This window comes from Enoplosus armatus, chromosome 10, assembly GCF_043641665.1.
Source record: "Enoplosus armatus isolate fEnoArm2 chromosome 10, fEnoArm2.hap1, whole genome shotgun sequence".
NCBI classification, from domain to species: domain Eukaryota; kingdom Metazoa; phylum Chordata; class Actinopteri; order Centrarchiformes; family Enoplosidae; genus Enoplosus; species Enoplosus armatus.
In genome coordinates, this window is record NC_092189.1 from 1,609,958 (window position 1) to 1,628,016 (window position 18,059).

The 18,059-nt window shown below is 43.1% G+C and overlaps 1 protein-coding gene across 1 annotated transcript; it reads right to left on the reverse strand.

The window, feature by feature from the left end:
- Nucleotides 1-175: 175 nt before the first annotated feature.
- Nucleotides 176-17,706, reverse strand: abhd18 (abhydrolase domain containing 18). The gene is made up of 14 exons (XM_070913007.1): nucleotides 17,635-17,706; nucleotides 15,476-15,584; nucleotides 11,252-11,336; nucleotides 11,057-11,157; nucleotides 10,828-10,903; nucleotides 10,514-10,598; nucleotides 10,317-10,344; nucleotides 8,767-8,905; nucleotides 8,475-8,564; nucleotides 8,096-8,197; nucleotides 7,429-7,670; nucleotides 6,226-6,362; nucleotides 3,987-4,149; nucleotides 176-3,054 (listed from the first exon to the last, which is right to left on the reverse strand). Exons 2-14 carry the CDS (start codon nucleotides 15,565-15,567, stop codon nucleotides 2,997-2,999), a joined length of 1,398 nt encoding a protein of 465 aa, XP_070769108.1. The 5' UTR covers nucleotides 15,568-15,584; nucleotides 17,635-17,706; the 3' UTR covers nucleotides 176-2,996.
- Nucleotides 17,707-18,059: the final 353 nt, after the last annotated feature.

The window sequence follows — 18,059 nt, forward strand, 5'->3', positions numbered from 1 at the left end:
AATCCTACAGTTTCTTCCCTGAAAGAATAAGTCTGGTGTTATTCTATCATTTGGTGGTATATTTGATGTGTCTTTAACAGCTGTTGGAATAAGACATATCAAGCTTTCAATACAGTACGTTATTGGTTTGGCTCTTGCACATGGGATTTGTTGACAAGAAGAAAAACACAGACTCTTACCAGTTATCTTTTATTTAGAAACAGTCATCTTACAAATGTTAAATGTTGTACAGCAGAGTGTCTGTAGAACCGCTTTATTAGTGTAGTTGAGGTTTTAATATCAGTTGAAGTGAGGAGCAATCTCATTTAAAAACAAAACAAAAACAAAAAAACACTAACTTTTGTAGATCCTACTAACAACAGAATCTCAGACCGAGCAAGAATAACATTATTCAGTGTTTACTTCCACGCATTGTACAAACGTATAGATATAAAAGAATCCAGCGGCTGAATTTGCTGGATCGTAGCGTGTGGCGGACTACAAACCGCCTGGTCGGGACAAAGAAGGTCTGCTGTGTCAGTGGCACCATTACATAAACATTACATAACTGGAACTACAACAACATGGCACAGGAGGACTGGAGGATGACTGTGGCTGTTCTTCTGTCTGTAAGGGAGGCGGGTGATTTTTTTGAGGATTCCTGGAGGTTCAACACTTCATCTTTCTGGGATAGGGCCAAAAACAAAAAAAAAAAGCAGGAACAGCACAGGCATAATTAATATCATTAATAACAACATTCCACTTAGATTAGCCAGTTGCTATTGCGCATGATGTGCACTGCCATGGCTCACTGGTGCACTGATGCTCACTAATGTTAGTTAGGTGACAGTTCCACCTGGGAGATTAGTTTAATTCTGTCAAATCTGATTTGCTTTTTGAGGGCTTCTTACCAAAAACTAACGAGTACTGATTATATTTAATCACTGAAGGAAAATCCAGTATTGGATCACTGTTGTTCTCCTGGACCAAAGCCAGGAGAACAACAGTGGATGCAGTGAAAGTGACGCAGGCAGTAATTCTTTTCTTTTATCGTTTGAAGAAAAAGAAAAAAAAAAGACAATGGAACATGTTCACAGGGTACCGAGTCACATCAATAGACATGCGCTCACTGCCAATGAGCTGGAAGAAGAGAGGAGAGACAGCCTGTCTGCTCTGAGGGAACACGTTTCAAAAGACACGTTCATATGCTAATGTAGCATTTCATGCACTTTATTATAATATATTGAAGTGTGGCACGTAAAATGATATCTGGACCAAATCAAGCCAAGCTGTGACACCTCTGTCAGAAAACACCCAGGCCTCCAGTTTCAAAACGGCATGTTCATGACTAGACTCTATCTGCCATCCCTGCTGCTGACCTCAGCGCAGCTTAACACAGCTTCATCCTCCGCTCACACTAATCACATTCACCTGGCGTTATCAAGAAACGCTTGTTCAGTCATCTTAACCCTTAAATGCATTTTTCCAGACATTCCTACATACCTTGGATCAATCAAACTCAGTTTGAGCCATGTATTCAAAGGGTGCAGTGTTATTGACAATGACAAAGACACAAAACGGACCCATTTGCCATTAATGGATTTCTACAATCATTTCTAGATGTCAGAAATGTCTCATGTTTCCACTGTTTTGTGATTTCTTTTTCGTTGTGGCAGGCAACGTTACCAACAACCAGACTTGTGAATTACTCCGCCACCATCTCCACACATGCTGTGTGTGTTTATTTCTTGTTAATGTAACTTGTTGATCGATGTTCTCATTTTGATTGGGTAATGTCAATGGGGGAAAAAAAAAAAAAGCATAAATAAAGTTTGATACTTTCACGTGAATAAGGCGTATTGATTATTTGTCCCAACGCTGATTAATACTGCTGTCTCCTATGTCATCAAATTAATGTTCCTACAAAGGCTTAATCCTTAAAATGTCAGTCCTGGTTGATTTGGTGCCATCCATGGTTAATGTGGTAACAGTACGCGTGGTTTAATACTACAGCAAAACACTGGCCGAGCAGCTACTTTGTCAGAAACACAACAGGAGAGCTAGTGGTGTACCTGTTTACAGTGCAGCCAAACAAACCATCTGATCTGATTTAATGCTGGTAGTAGTTTTCCCACACACACACAGCAGGGAACTGTAAAGTTGACAGCATTGCTGAGGGGTTTGGAAGTGTTAGCATTAGCGGCAACATTAGCAGCTCTGATACGGCTGTAGGAGATGGTGAGAGTCCCTCATGTGTAAGTAGGTCATTTTATTCCTGTGGGGGAATGGCAATGAACACTAGTGCGTATATGAAAGGTAAATACTGTAAATAAATGCCTACCATGAATGGTATCAAAAACAGGGTCTGAATTCGTGAAAAACTTAATTAGCGTGAAATTCAAACTTGTATTTATGCCTCATACTTTCTTCTTGTAATTTATCACATACTGTATAATCGACACGCTGTAACGGTGAGTTGATATGCACTCTCGTATGATATCGGTACAATATAACAGGCAGTCTGTCTGTGTGTTCTAGGTAAGGGACAGAGGTGGAGAATTCATAACACAGCCACATCAGGATGGACATGTCCAGTCTGGTGGTGTGGACCAGGTGCGGAGTGAAAACACACACTGCCACGTGGTTATTTTCTGTTAACACCAGTTTACCAAAGTGAAACCAGAGGCCCGAGTGTTCCTTTGACAACCACACACTGGCATCCCACAACAGTTTCGACACGTGTGTTTTCGGACTCTTACAGTTGTTTGGGTGCACCAGCGCGCGCACCCTTTGTAGAAGTGGGAAATGTAAAGAATTAAAAAGTGACTGTGCTCAGCTGTCATTTATCTCAGGATAGCCTGTAAAACTCAGGCACCATCATGTCTCAGTCGAAGAGATCTTAACTGCCATGCTTTATGTCGAGCCTCCTGGTCTGGGGACAGGCGGTGCTTTTTCTAATGTCCGGCCACAAGGTCCTGGTGCTGTTACGGGGAGGACAGGGCTGCAGTCTGCCATGGCTAGTGCAGGTTGGGATACTTCAGGCAGAATCTGTTGAATGCATCGTATATGGCCTGTCTGGAAATAAACAGATATGCAATCAATTCAACAGAGCAAGAGGTAGCATGACAAAGTTGAGTTGATGCACTCTCGTATGATATCGGTACAATATAACAGGCCGTGTCTGTGTGTCCCAGGTAAGGGACAGAGGTGGAAAATGCAGAAAACGAATTCCACCCCGTTCATGTAAACGAAGGTGGACAGATGTTAAACCAACAGCTGTCTGACAGTGTCAACAAAAACTGAACATAACCACCTTCATAAGGAGAAGCGTTATTAGACAATCCAATGCAACGTGGACGTGCTTAAACGAGTTCTTTGCCGAATTCAATTCAATTTTACATTTTCGTGCGAAGTACATTTACAGAAATAATTCGTGCTTTTGCGAAGGCGTACTTATTCGTTTTAAATCAACTTCACAAGCAAAAAAAAAAAAAAACCCATTTGGAAAAGAAGCTTGAAATTAACAAAAAAAAAAACGTTGTTGACTGTAGACGGCCGACTAGATCGTTTTGAATGTCTGATTCGTGTTGGAAGCAGAAGATATGATTTCTTCTTTGGGCTTTGGGGAGGATCTCAAGTCATTCCACGTCAAAAGGCTAAAGTCCAAATGCGGTCATGAGTCGCTGGTGTTGAAAGTCAAAGTCTTTTTTTGATTTTAAGAGTCCAAAGTCGTCATATTGATGACTGACTCTGGGACGCGTCACGTGACTCCAGTCCACCTCTCTGGGCTTTCCACCCGTAGCACGGAGGGAGCCACAACTGCATTGCATTGTGCAATCCTGTATTGCATGACAATAAAGCTGAACCTTAACCTTCACATAGCAGCATTTCAACATCGGAAGGAGCCAGCTAGCGAAACACTTACCGACTCGACTTGTACCTGACCACACACACACACACACACACACACACACACCTTTTGATATTCTTAAGAGTCAGCAGTTTACCTGAAGACATTCTGTTTAAACAGGTACGCACTGATGTGACCTCCATTCAGATATCTGACTTCACATCCTGGCCAGATCTCCTGCAGACTGAGGACCCCCGTGCGAGGGATGTAGGCGTCCTCTTTGGCCTGGACCACGATGATGAGACCGGTGTCTACAGGGACTAGGACAGATACCATGTATTTACTCACACATGCTGCCACTGAGACGCATCATGCATTGTTACGCTGTTGACACACTAAAAACCAGCGAAGAAGGCAGCTTTCATCAGTTATTATCTTGTCTGTGAGAAATAAAAGTGCTGGACTGACACTTTCTCCAGTTCAATGAAAACAGATCTGAAATCATTCTTTTTGGTCCTCCAAAGTCTACCCCAATTTCACAAAAGCATATTGGCTCCTTGTCTACAAATGTCAAACCTGCAGCCAGGAACCTGGGTGTAATATTTGACAGGGACCTTTGGCTCGGAAAAACAAATTACAGAAGTCGTTCAGTCAAAAATCTGGTCTTTTCTCTCGACCTGATCTCGAGACGGTCACTTGTGCTTTTATATCACCTCGGTTAGATTATTGTAATTCAGCTGGTACAACACGCAGCTGCTCTGGCTTGTTTCAGCCTCTTCACTGGTTACAGTTATACTGCTGAATTGCTGCTCCACAATCAGCCAGAGCCTCAGATCCTCAAGCAGGATCTCTGCTGGCTGTTTTTGAGTCCCGGCTCAAAACTTAAAGGTGACCAGGCTTTTGCAGTCAGGACCCCCCTCAGATCTGAAACTCCCTGCCTGAGGATCTGAGGCTGGTGAATCGAGGACATCTCTTAAATGACTTCCCCAAACTAATCTTTTTGGGAGTAGCTTTGTCCAACTTCATGTGTTGCTTACACTTCCTGTTGAGAAAAAACAGCCCCGACTGGTGGAGGTGGAGTAACACTGTGTGTATGTCCTGCAGATGTGTAGCCTGCCACTCGTAATGTTCCTTAAGGTGCTTTCAGACAGCGAGCGGTTGCCACTAGCTAGCTAGCTGTGTGACCATAGCCACCATATAAACCACAGCAAAGGAATCGATACAGGAGCTGATTTCGCAGGTATCCGAGTTCCCAGAATTGCACAGCTGTTCACCAGCAGAGAACGGACACATCAATGCAGAGAAATGGTACTGGAGCGTCAGTGTCTGGTTATCCGGCCTGGGACAATAAAATGACTTTTATGATACTAGTAAGCAAAACTTGCTATATTTATTTTGTCATACTGCTATCCACTTCCTCTATTTAAACAGTCCGCTCTGTTTGGCTGTGTGATGGCATTGCAACTTAGTTGGTGGATTTGTTTTTTTGTTTTTGTTTTTCTAAATTCACCAGATAGTGCATACACATATAGACAATATGAACATATTAACATAAAGGCAACACGTGATGACAAAACAAAAAGGGACACGTGTGAGAGAAGAAAAAATAAAATTAATAAATAAATAACAAAAAACAAAAAGCCCGCGTAACAACAAATTAATACAAACAACAAAGCAAACAAATAAAAAAAAGCGAGCGGTAGGGAAGAGGAAAAACACCATAAAAAAAAAAATAAATAAATAAATGAATTAATTAATAAATGGAGGGTGTGACCTGTTTGGGTTTGGATGTATTTCAGGCAAGTGTTGCAGGATGGGTTTAACTTTATTAATCATTAGCATTATTGGTTCTTGTTTTTGCCCCTTGTTTTCCTTTTTCCTGTTCCATGCTCAAATTTGCCTTCATACAGCAGAATAGATCTGAGAATTGTTGAGTATGTTTTATTGAACTGTTCAAGCAAGGGGGGGGGGGCCTTGTTAGGGGATCCAATCATTGTGAGATGATATTTTTTTTCTTTCTTGCTCCAGTTTAGTAGTATTGTTTTCTTGGCAATAGTTAGGGCCACAAGTAGGTGGTGGACAGCAAGCAGCCTGCGGTGGCCCGTACAGGTGGACAGGCTGGAGGGATCGGAGGTAGCCGTAAGCTCGGGGTGGCAGCGGCATTGTGGCCTGCTGCTGTCGAGTCAATACGCAGAACATCGATGTTCACGGCGACAACCGCTCACGGTCTGAAAGCACCTTCATTGCTTGCTTGGAAGCTCTCTGCGCGGTGGAAACACTGCTTTAGTAAACTTGTTTGGAGCCGTTTGTGGAGGTCTGTTTACTTCCCTCTATCCTATTGTGTGTTAATGGCACTAATCAGAAACACGTCGATCTGTTCGCACCGTAAAACTTACCAGAGAAGTTGGCCATGTGAGTGCATTCATCCATCACTCCCTTCATGAAGCTTATAGACTCTCTGTGTAATGATGGCCGACAGCATTTGGCCGAATCCATCTTCTTCCCGTGCAGTGTGTTGTTTGCATGGAGGCTTCTAAGAAAAGATTTAAGATGAAACCCATGAACCCATCATGAAACCATAGACAGAAAACATTACACGTCATGATGACTTCCCATTCCAGGATTGAACCATGTGGCCGCCATCTTACCTAGTCCAGTTTTGAACTTGCTGTAATTGGAACCTATGGTGAAAGAGGCTCATGTTGCCTTTATAATCCTTGTATTTTTCTACCAATACACCAATACTGTTTTTCAGTAATGAGCGAAAGACAACAGCGCCTGTCTAGAATAAACCAAGAAACAAAGATTCTGGTAGATTGCCGATTATTTTAGCTCCAAGGGAATAAATCATGCTTTCAATCAAGACAATCTCATAATTGTACATTATTCCATATTGCAGACGAGGATTACATTTTTTAAACTTTGCCTGAACTTAATATGTAGGAAATGTCTTTGGTATTCTGAATGACTAATGTACAGTGCTAACCACTGTACATTGTACAGCTAACCACTGCGCCACCATGCCGCCCAACAAGCTACACTACACTGCTCAGAACCGGTTTCATGCACATTTGTTTGACAGAACACAGGTGACACGTACTGTCTCAAAACAACCTCCATTGGGATAAATGGAGAGGGGGGGGGGGGGTGTCTTCACCACACCAATGTATATACAAGTAATATGTTAGAAGGTGTGGTGTCTGATGAAGCCATAGACTGTATATAGAGATGGATGACATAACAGCTCCCCCAAAGTGAAGCCGAAACGTCCCCTGGTGGCTGGCTGCAGTATTGGTCATAGGCCCCACCCCCTCCATGTTAGCGGATGGGAGACATGGACACATATCTGATGCTATAAAAACGGGGAGAAACGTCATGATTGACAGCTGTGCTCGCGATTGGGTCAGCCAGGTGTATGGGCAGGACTTTGATAGATGTGTCGTCCATCTTCACGTACAGTCTACGGTTGAAGCATGTACAATATATCCAGAAAACAAAGTAGATACTACACAGATGAACATGGTATTTGAGGCCTTGTCCTTGAATACAGCAAAGAACACATTCAGTAGCTTCTAGTCCCAATAACTAAAACGGATTACCTCTGTAGAGTGTTCAAGCTCGTCTCGCTGCCGCTCACCGATGATAAGAATTGGTTCAATCTGTCTCCAGCCCCGCCCCCTTCAGGGCATCCGTCAATCAACAGGCCCCGTCCGGCCTCAGCTTCCCCACCAGCTTTGAAGTTCTGGCCAGCTGACGCTCTGCCATCTCCAGACAGGCCCAGCAGATGCTCCAAAGAGTCCGCATTCTTCACAAGTTCTGGACCCATCTTAAAGGAATCAGCCTGACAGATGAGGAGAAAGAACAAAACACTCATACTTATTGATGCTCATGTGTATTGATGCATGTGTCGAGTCCTTGATGCGATGCTTCTCCGACTGAAATAATGATCACATATTGTGAGAGCTCAGTAGAGACTGAAATATTTCTAATGTGGTCTGATTATTTGAGTGTCTCACACTGACATGAAATAAAGAAAAGCTACAAATAAGCAAATGTTCATTCATTCACAATGTGTCATTCAAATAATACATCATTTTCCTGCGACTGATCAACTTACAGCGATTTGGTACCAACATCCTTATCAAACCAAGCCAATTGCGCCCCCCGCTGGTTCTTATGAGGAGTTCTAACGCCATATAAAACGTCCAGACATTTTCAATCACTGTGTGACAGTATGAGGAGGTGAACAGTAGACGGAGAACATACCCCACAGTACTCCAACAGCTTAATGATCTCCTCTTCAAACACTGAGTTAATGGCATACTGCTTCTCCAGCTCGGTCCAGTTCACTGCTTTACTCAGCACTCCCTACGTACGTACGTACGCGCGCACACACACACACACACACACACACACACACACACACACTGTGACAGGGTCATACCTGCTGGGTGGACAGTAAGTGATAGAAATAAAGTTTTCTAAACTAAGCTGAAAAACAAAACAAAACAAAACTATAGAAATGTAGATTTGGAAGGGTTTCCTTAAGAAGTAAGAGGAGGAACCACTCTGCTACAATGTTTGGTTATGAGGTCAGCTGTAATGTGTCCTTGTTGATATATGTCAGGTAGAAAGAGTGCGTTACCGTGGTAAAGACACTAGAGGCAGTGGACCAGGACAAACAGGGAATCAGAGGGATGGGCTTTGGCCAATTAGTCACTGCCAGGGACGCCATCTGGACACAAAGACACACAGGGGACTTCCATGGGTAGGATCAGGTGTTGTATCGGATCCACTTGTAATTGTATGCGGGCCTGCATGTCAAATATTTACTTTCAAAGTTTAAGCAACATGCCGGTGACTCGGGGTCTCCAGACAAAGTGAAAAGTGCGTCAGTTAACAAAATGGCAAAAATGTGTGCTGTTTTGGTGACTCACATATCCTCCCATGGAGATGCCAGTCATTCCTAGTGGCCAGTAACCTTCTCTCTCCAGCCAACGGAGAAGCACCGTTGACTCCAGGATCAAAGCCCCTCCCATCACAAACAGGTCTGACACATTCTTTAGACTGGACCGCCTAAAATACTCACAAATAATGTCCCCGTTTACTTTACGCTGAATGAATCCCAGCCTTAAAGCAAACGTCCAGTGAAAATCTGCCCGAGTATTGACCCATCATCCCCTGTAGTGTCGGCTCTGCCTGTAGTTTGATCCCTCGCCCGCAGAGGACGGCAGCTGAAGCCACAGCAGGCAAAACGGAATCCCAGTCATGAGAAATGACGGAGGCATCAAACCATCCATAGAAACATCCCGGATTCACTAGCGTAGCATGTGGCACAGTCCACTTTTCGGTATGTTCTAGACAATTGCTGCTTTGCCAAAGAAATCTCTCAACAATCCATCTGTAACTCTGTCGTCCTGATTGTCAATGCTGTGATTGTACTGTGTTGCCCTTCCTGAGGTTTCTTCCATTCTTTACTTGACTCTCATCACTACAGTTATTATGTTTAGTCGTAGTTCTGTTACTATTAAAGCTGCTATTGCTATTATTACAGCTGTAACTACTATTATCAGTCATATTTCTATTATTATTATTATAATGATAGCTGCTATGGCTACTATAGCGCTGCCATACATCTCTGCCTGTCTGTGTCTCTACGTCTCTCTCTCTCTCTGTCTCTTTCTGTCTGTCTATCTGTCTATCTGTCGAGACGAGGAGGCGATAGCGCACACAGAAGCGATGCATTTAGCTCCCTTGGGACCCACTGTAACAACAGCTGCAGTCCTCTGTGAGGGAGCAGGCTTCAAACTCTTTCAAGCCTGCTGGGGCAGTATGCCAAATTTATTCATCTGGCTTTTGTCCCAAGTGACACACAAAATGATGAAATAGTTGCCAATTCATTTGCTTTTCAGTCGAGTTAAGGTTTCAAACAGCACCCAGCCCTACCTGCCACTACTCACAAGCCTGCAGCCATCACAGGCTGAACTGCACGTGTGCTCGAACAACACGATGAAGTGGTGAAATCTCAATCTATCTCATGCTGGGATGTTTGTGTGTGTGAAAGCCAAAACAACTGATTTAAAGGTCAACTACAAACCTAAGAAACCTATAAACCTAAAAGGTGTAATTCTGCAGTTGCTACACCTTTCAGTAAATGCACTTTATCATGTATTAAAAACATGAATATTGGCTGCTATATTTGTTAAGACGTCTTTTTCTCAATCAGCCACATTACGAAGAGCAGAATCCTCCAGAACCTGGACAAAGTAGACCCTGTTCACATGTCATCCCTTCAGATTTCTGTCTGTTTTCCAAAAAAGGACCAGCAGAAGGAGTCAACAGTTAGCTTGTTGGCAAATCGTCAGTGTTAGCATGATGACTTTTCTCATTTGCGCTTCTCTGGTTTTAAAACTTTGATCTACTGCTGTCTGTTTTGGTAATCAATCAGTCAATCAAGGCACAAGTGTGTGATGGGGAGGTGACTCACAGCTGGTCTTTGGGTTTACGGTAGCCATGTAAAAGGTCAGTCAAGGAACAAAACCAAAAGGTCACAGACAGCTTCCATCAGATAAAGATAACAGGAAGACACAAACGCGTACAATTTCTGAATTCTTTCCAAGATACGCTATTGTCTTCTTCATTACTGTATTATATCAAAGCATCAGCAGTGCGATAGAAGGATATAATAAGGGTTCTCCAGTAGCAGTGAAGCCATTCCTGCCTCCTTGATCATGGGCCTGGCCATCAGGGTCCGCCGACGCCAGAAAAACTGCACGCACACACACAAACAAACCATCAGAAAGCACACAGACAGAGGATCCATCTGTCCGGGGTTCTACAAATCATGATACCAACTGATGATGCAGCTCCAAATTGGTTCCCATAGCGACTGCTGCATTTTCTATGATCAGTATATATCGGTGCCTGTATGGGGTTTCCTGCCTGGGTACACTTTAAGTTCAAGTTATGTTGAGCTAAAAAAAGGTTTAGAGCCTTACGTGGTCTCCTGTCCCAGCCAAGTGGATACATACTGGTCTGTTCTTCTGCCACCTCTTAGGAACTATAAACTGGAACCTGAAACAACACACACACACACGCACACAGATAAAAAGGCAGCATTATGAACTAAAACGGTCATCAGCATTTGGTCGGGGAAAAAAGTCACACAGGGCTCACGTGAGCTGCTGCGACATCGTCACAAGTAAGGGGCCACATCATGTTCTGTACCTGGCTTTGACAGCCTCTGGTGGCAGGATCCCAGGAACCAAGTGTTCCAGAGGAGAGATGAAGAACCCATCGTGGATCTGACAGTCGGCGTGCTCCTCTGTCTGGAAAACGAAGGCGCAAACAAAGACACGTACCTGTGAGAGGGCAACCTCCAGTTCTACTGGTGAGCAGTGAGGAGAGAGCAGATGGGAGTACCTTGTTTATGTACACTGGATAGTCCTGAGGCACCAGAGACTTGCACTTCTCTCTGTCTCCAATGATCTTACGGAACTCAAAGATTCTGCAAAACACAAACAAGGGGGGATTAGCTTGTCTGATTAATGGACACACACTCTGACTGTACAGGGGCAAACTGGAAAACCTACACCTTCTTCTCTCTCGAATTTTTAATTTCAGTGTCAACAGCAACTTTTGCCTCTTCTAATATTCGTCTTGGCGACCACTCTAAAAAAAACAACTTCTTTGTTTAAGAAAATATGAGGTCTTATAGACTGTTTAGGGATTCTGTCTGCTCACACCATCACACCACCAGGATCCACCAGTCCTTGACAAACATGTCACCTTCTGGCTCCAGTAGCCCACAAAGTAAGTAATGCGATAAAATAGTAGATTCTCAGCTCCTCCCAGCAGTCTCTCAGCTCCTCCCAGTAATGTCTTAGTCCCTACCAGGACCATCATAATCCCTCCCAGCATTGTCTAAGCTCCTCCCGCCAGTGCCTCAGCCCCTCACAGCATGAGGCTTGCTTGAGATCAGAGTCAGACTGACGCCGACCCCCGTCTCGAGTGAATTGCATGATGGCTGGCGAGTTTGTCCGACTTGCTCTGGACGCCCGACTGCGTGAGACTTGGAAATCGCGCAGTTTAGAGGGCCTGTTGCTGGCCGCAGTTGCTCTTCACGAGCTGCAGAAGCGAAACGCTTGATGGGAAACAGCTTGCCAATAGACCGAGCTGATCATTAATAATACCACCCCGGTATTGATGAAACTCTCCACTTGGCTACGCAAAAGTTTTACATCACCACTCACGACTGAATGACGACACTTCGATAAACATATTCATCAAGTTTACAAAGTCAAAACAAAATAATCCCGCGAGGAAAATCTTATGGGAACTCACATTTGGAAGAAATAAACTGGAAAAAAAAACAAAACATGGCTTTTACCAAATAGATGTTGTACTCCTAACAAAGTCAGTATTTTACATAAAATCTATTCTAGCACCTCCAGATGTGTCACGTGCTGATTAAACATCTATCCATTTATTCTTTCAGTGTAAAATAACATTTTGGTTTGATTTAAATTCTCATGCTTTCAATACCACTTACGTTACGCACTGCTCTTACAAAATAAATTACCAAAACATTACAGAAACCCCCTGAAGTCCAATTCATTGCTCTTGTCTGTTGATTTCATTGATTTATATTGTTTTCAATCCTTATTTCTTAATATTCATTTAACTATTTTTTTGTTGTCAGCTCTCTCGTATTGTGTTGTGTACTTGATATTTTGTTGAATAAAGTTGAATAAACAAACTTCCATTATAATTGCCATCATTATTCCACAGTGTTGCCATCGCGAGTCGAGTCAGCCAACTCCGAGCTGTTCTCATTTTGAAGAGACAGCAATTACTCAAGACCCACAGCATCCCAACTGCCTCACGAGTGTTGCGCAAGATGTCGAGGCCTTGGGGCGTCACAGAATGAGACGGCTGAATAGAAAAGAAGGAATAACACAATGATAGAACATTTAAATAGCTTTATTACTGAAAGAGCAGGAGCCTTTTCAATTCAATGGAGAAACTGAAATGTAGAACAGAAACAGGGGGACTAGGATAGGGTCAACAATGAGCACAAGCAGAGACACAGGGACAAGTTCATTAACACAGGGATTTAAGCATTGTTGGCTGATGTTAAAGATGAAAAGAGAAAGAGAAAAAAATAAAAAACAAAAAACAATCATTGTCCATCTTGTGCGAGTCGTTTCATCCAGTATTTTTCACCCTTGTCTTTCTGTAGTCCGAGGGTATAAGTCATCTTTCCATGACAGTGGTCAGTGCCAATAAACAGGTCCATAGAGGGAGGGTTTCTCTGAAGCCAGCATTTGGTGACAGCTTTTTCACGTGCAAACATGAAAATCTTCAGGGAGGTAAATATCACTTCTACACATACCTTCAGGCGTATCTCACAAAAAAAAAAAAAAAACAGAGAGAAGGTATCCTTGGCATTAAACATCTCACTTTCTCCCGAAAAGGCCAGTCCAGGCCAACATACAAGCAAACTCTCACAACAAACTTCAACAGTGTTAACGTTTCTTCCTTGTTTCTGTCCTCGCGATGATGCTCCGCTCATATCGAGCATGAGTGAGACAAAGTTCTGAAGTTGTGCGACCCAATAACAAGTCTTGGTATCTCTTATTAACTCACATCCTTGTAATCCATCCATACTAAAAGTGTGTGCGTGCACACAAAAATGAGTGAATCAGACTTATAAAACCATGCGTGCGCTCGCCTGCAGGCTACGTTCCCTTTATAAATCACAGTCCACCTGGAAATGTGCGCGCGTGGATCAGCCTCATATCCAGCCCTCATTCAACCATCAATGCAAAGCACCACATGGATATTGATGCATATAAATAAATACCTTTACGACAGCAATGATCGATAATCAACGTTTGATATTAAGTGAAATGAAATGTGTGAGAGGCGTCGTTATACAATCTGGCTTCAATTCAAAACCTCACCGCCTGCGTCTCCAAAATGTTTGTGCGCGTGGTTCGGAGTTTACGGACAGGTGTCACAGTCTCCCTTAGAGTTTCTTTTTATAGATCGCAACTTTTGGGTGGGAAGTGGCGTACGCATTATAAATGAGACCCCTGAGACTTTTGGCCAGGAACGCAGTTTGACTGTCCGACCAGTGTTTGCTGGGTTCTTTCACCCCATCTAGAAAACCCAGCACTGATGGTATTCAAGAGCTACCTCTACTGGGAGTGCAGTAAATAGATGTAATTTAGGAAGGACCATCATCTTAACTGAATTCTGTGTTTGGGAGACCCAGATTTATAACATATAAAGAATATGAAAATGGCTGAAATAGAAACTGGGGCAGAGAGGACGTTCTGCTGCTGAGAGGAGGTACAGCAGAGAAAACCATACTACAGTAAAAGTACAGACAATGAAGATGCATAGAAAGTGACTGCAATCTAAATTGATGGCAGTTCTTTTTTTGTTGTTTGCACTCCTGATGAGTGTTCGGAGTTGACAAGATAACAAGAGAGCAGTAGCTGCAAGTGGTAGGTTAAAACTACCGTACTGTGACCAAAACATCTGGCTCCAGATAACATATTATTCATCACGACCAATTATATATTGTACATATTCAAAAACATGTCTCAGAAGGTGTGCGCGCTTGCCTGTCTCTGCATTGAGAATACTGCCTTTTAAGTCAAAAGAAATGTGAGAAATAGCTTTTAGTATCAAGTTTGTGAGTGAGGATTTATACGTTTATCTTTCAGTTAAGTGTAAAATGTTACTTTTAAAGGGGACCTATTATGCTTTTTCTATTTTCTATAATGTTACAATGTTGGATAACATTGCCAAAGTTGCCAAATAATGAGGCAAACGTATGTTAAAGTAACTCCTATGAGCCAAAAGCTCAAGCTTCAGACTGCTGTGAACGTTTTCAACTGTTTCTCTACCTCCATTTCCTTATATGGTCACCTGCTCCAGGTACAGCACGCCCACGAAGAAGGAAAAAAAACCAAAAAAAAAACACGCCCATAAAATAGGCTGCTCTGCTCAGGATTACTCTTCAAATTTTTGGAGGTTGTTGGGAGGTTGTTGGAGGGTGCTTTTGCCATTGTGAGGGAAAATTGGTTAGTTTCTTGATGGACAGATGGCTTTACTTGTAGCTAAAGTAATCTGATTAACAGGTTCATCACATTCAGTGCCCCATATCGCTCTTTTCCAAGCTAAGTTACCGTTGCTGTCATATGCCGTCGAGCACGCTGGAGATGGCCAATCAGAAGAAAGTGGGCTTCTGGTGAAGGGGGGCCTTAAAGAGACAGGAGCTCAAACGGCTTGTCTCAGACAGAGGGTGAACTGAGGGGCTGCATGAATGGACAGTATAAGATGAAGAAGGACTTATTTGATCTGTGAATCATGCAAAGCTGCTCTAGTGGTGTCCCACAATAAAAATATAGAACTGGAAATGAGCATAATAGGTCCCCTTTAACAGTTTGATAAACATTGTCCCTGGAGGAGACCACAGACCAGACCCAGGATATGCTGGCGAGACTATCTCCCAGCTGCCCGAGGAAAGCCTGTTTCCTCCCCTCTTATAATGTTCTCCTGTAGACGATGGCATGCTTCTCTACACTCCTGATATTTCTAGCTGTATTCTGTGGTGTTCTCTGTTTTCCGTACCTCTTGAGGTCTTCAGGCTTCCCCCATCCCCCAATGAAGAGTTTGCTGAGGAGCAGCCTTCTGTAAAATACATCCAGTTTGCTCACACCCATGGACCAGCACCTGGCATCTACACAGAGAGACACACTTCATTCAGAATGTGCATTATAATGTAGCATAATGTAAGCATGACAGCTGACAGAAGTCAAGAGTCTTGTATGTCCTTATGTGCAAAGTAAACAATACCTGCCTCAGAACACTGAGCATTGAGCAACTACAGAGGTACTTTGGTCAGGGTTGGAGGACCCAACCAGGGCTAAAAAGAAATCAAATACTGAAGCACTACTCTAATGTCTGGTTTTCTTCACTTTGTATAAGTTTGAACACAGAGACATGTCCCATGTTGTCCAGATACTTGCACTGCCACCTTTTGATGTTTGGCTTAGAGCTTAACTGTTGCATTGCTTGGATTTTGTATATGTGTTTTATGCAGGATCTTTGTAATATTAAAAGAGTTTCTGAGAAGCACAACTTTTATCAGGTTGAAATCCATATATTTGTTTTTTTAAAAGCTTGAGGATGCAAGAAAACATTCCACCTCAAAAGTTGCCTGTAGCTGCCGGTGGCGCTTTTGGGGCGGCTCAGCGAATGAAATGGTCTTTCCTCCAGTCTACAGCTCGCTAACTTTAACTGGTGAAGATGAAAAGGCAGCAAAACATCTTGGATCCGCCATTCAGTCTTCTGACTAGCGAGCTTAGCTTAGCTACGTTTCCATAGCCTTGCCTGTTAAGACGAGCTTGACCTCTGCAGGCACTGCATCTTTTCCTCAGAGCTTTTTTTTTTGTTGTTGCTCGGCACAAGTAAATAAAATTTCACTTACTGTGTTTTACTAATTTAAAGATGCTGTGCATATATGTATTCATAGGAATAGTGAATATGTTTGTAATAACATGTTGCCATTTACAGGCCTACAGTTGTGATTAATTAAATGGTGGATAGGTGAACGTTTGCTGTATTATCAACTGCCACAACCGTTGTCATGACCGGCGTGGGACACGGATCGCTAATGCAGTGCGGTTTTGGCACGAATAGCAGCTGGTAAGGTAAGGTAAGTCACAATCACAGCAGGTAGGGTAGCCAAGCTGTGCCGTTTGTTGTTGGGTTGTCGCTACACAGCTAGCTTTGCACAACTAGCTGGCTGCACAGCTACATTTCTAATCAAAGACATTCAGTGTGTTTTTTTCCCCAGGCAGAGAGCTCACCTCGGGGTCAATGCGCAGACGGTGACTGGATGTGTACAAGCACAACATACTGGGGGAGACCATACCAGTGAGCACGGTGCCTGTGTGCTGTGCCTCGACTATTACGTACCCCAGTGCTGTTAAGAAACCAGCTAGCTAAACTGTATACTTTTAAACGCCCTTGGGGGATTGGGGCTGTGCTTTGACAGCGTTATTCATGCGTAGCCACACCACGTCACCATAATAAATGATGGAAAATTACCCCAATTCTAGATATCTTTATTGGAGTAAGATAATGTTAATTAGTGCAATGCTTAAGTAAATATGCGGAAAGTTCACAGTTACCAATGTGGCGCAAACGCAACAGGTAAAAGTAAAGTGGCAGTGTAACCTTCAAATACTTCAAGTACAGTTGGGAGAAAAAGTCCAGGTAGCGGGTGCGCAACAGTTCAAGTCAAATACAAAAAGGCAAATATAAAATATATAAAGTAGATGTATATATACATATATATATAAAAAGATAAAAATTCAACAGAAAACATGATAAATATGTGTGTGCGCAGTCGTCTGGTTCCCTATTCTCGATGCAGTAACGTTAGCTGATAACCATGTCAATGATTAACTTACACTGTTCAAAGAGCGTAACCTTTGTGACAGTAACTAACGTTACATTATGTCGCCTATTTGAAGGTGGTGTGTAGGAATATGAAAACCAATGACAATGATGGTCGCATACATCGGTTCTGGCAGGCTGTACAAATGTCATTTACCTGCTCCGAAGTTCAACGTAGCTAAGTGAGCTAACGTCAACTTAGCCTCGGACCATTCATTGCGGATGGCGTCAGCCGACGTAGAGACAGACAAGTAGACAGACAAGGAGTGAGGCAGACAGGCAGACAGACAGACGGGGTGAGACAGGCAGACGTAGCGGGACACTACCTCAGACTGTACACGGGCGTGTGTTATCCGTGTTGCGGAGTTCTTCGCGCGGCTAGCTAACGGCTACAGTCCTCAGAGGGCGAGTGACCTGGCCCGTCCCTTCGTCAAGCTGCCGCCGTGGATCCACTCTGCACTTCCGGCGCCAGCAATTAAACCTGTGCCAAACGGAGATCTCCTCACATCATCATAAACTTGACTCACCGGTCATGTCATTGCATTGCAACATTATTGTCCTATTATTATCCACAAATATATAAATGGAAACGTTTATCTGTGGTCAGTGGATGGTTTTTGCCAGTTACTTCTTCCTTTTAGAGCAAACTACAGCAAATGTCCTGATAAAAGAATATGTCTAACCTCTGTCTGCAACACAGTCCAACTTGGATGAGAGTAAGCTGTCTTGTTGGAGTCACTTTTTTGTCTGA

Bases quoted from the DNA above. Each gene is read 5' to 3' on its own strand.
- abhd18 (XM_070913007.1), bottom strand. From the start codon at position 15,567: ATGGGTGTGAGCAAACTGGATGTATTTTACAGAAGGCTGCTCCTCAGC. The intron at 11,337-15,475 runs GTACGGAAAACA...TGTGTTTTGCAG, and splicing joins AAGCCTGAAGACCTCAAGAG to AATCTTTGAGTTCCGTAAGA. The intron at 6,363-7,428 runs GTAATCCGTTTT...ATCTTTTCTTAG, and splicing joins AGCTTGAACACTCTACAGAG to AAGCCTCCATGCAAACAACA.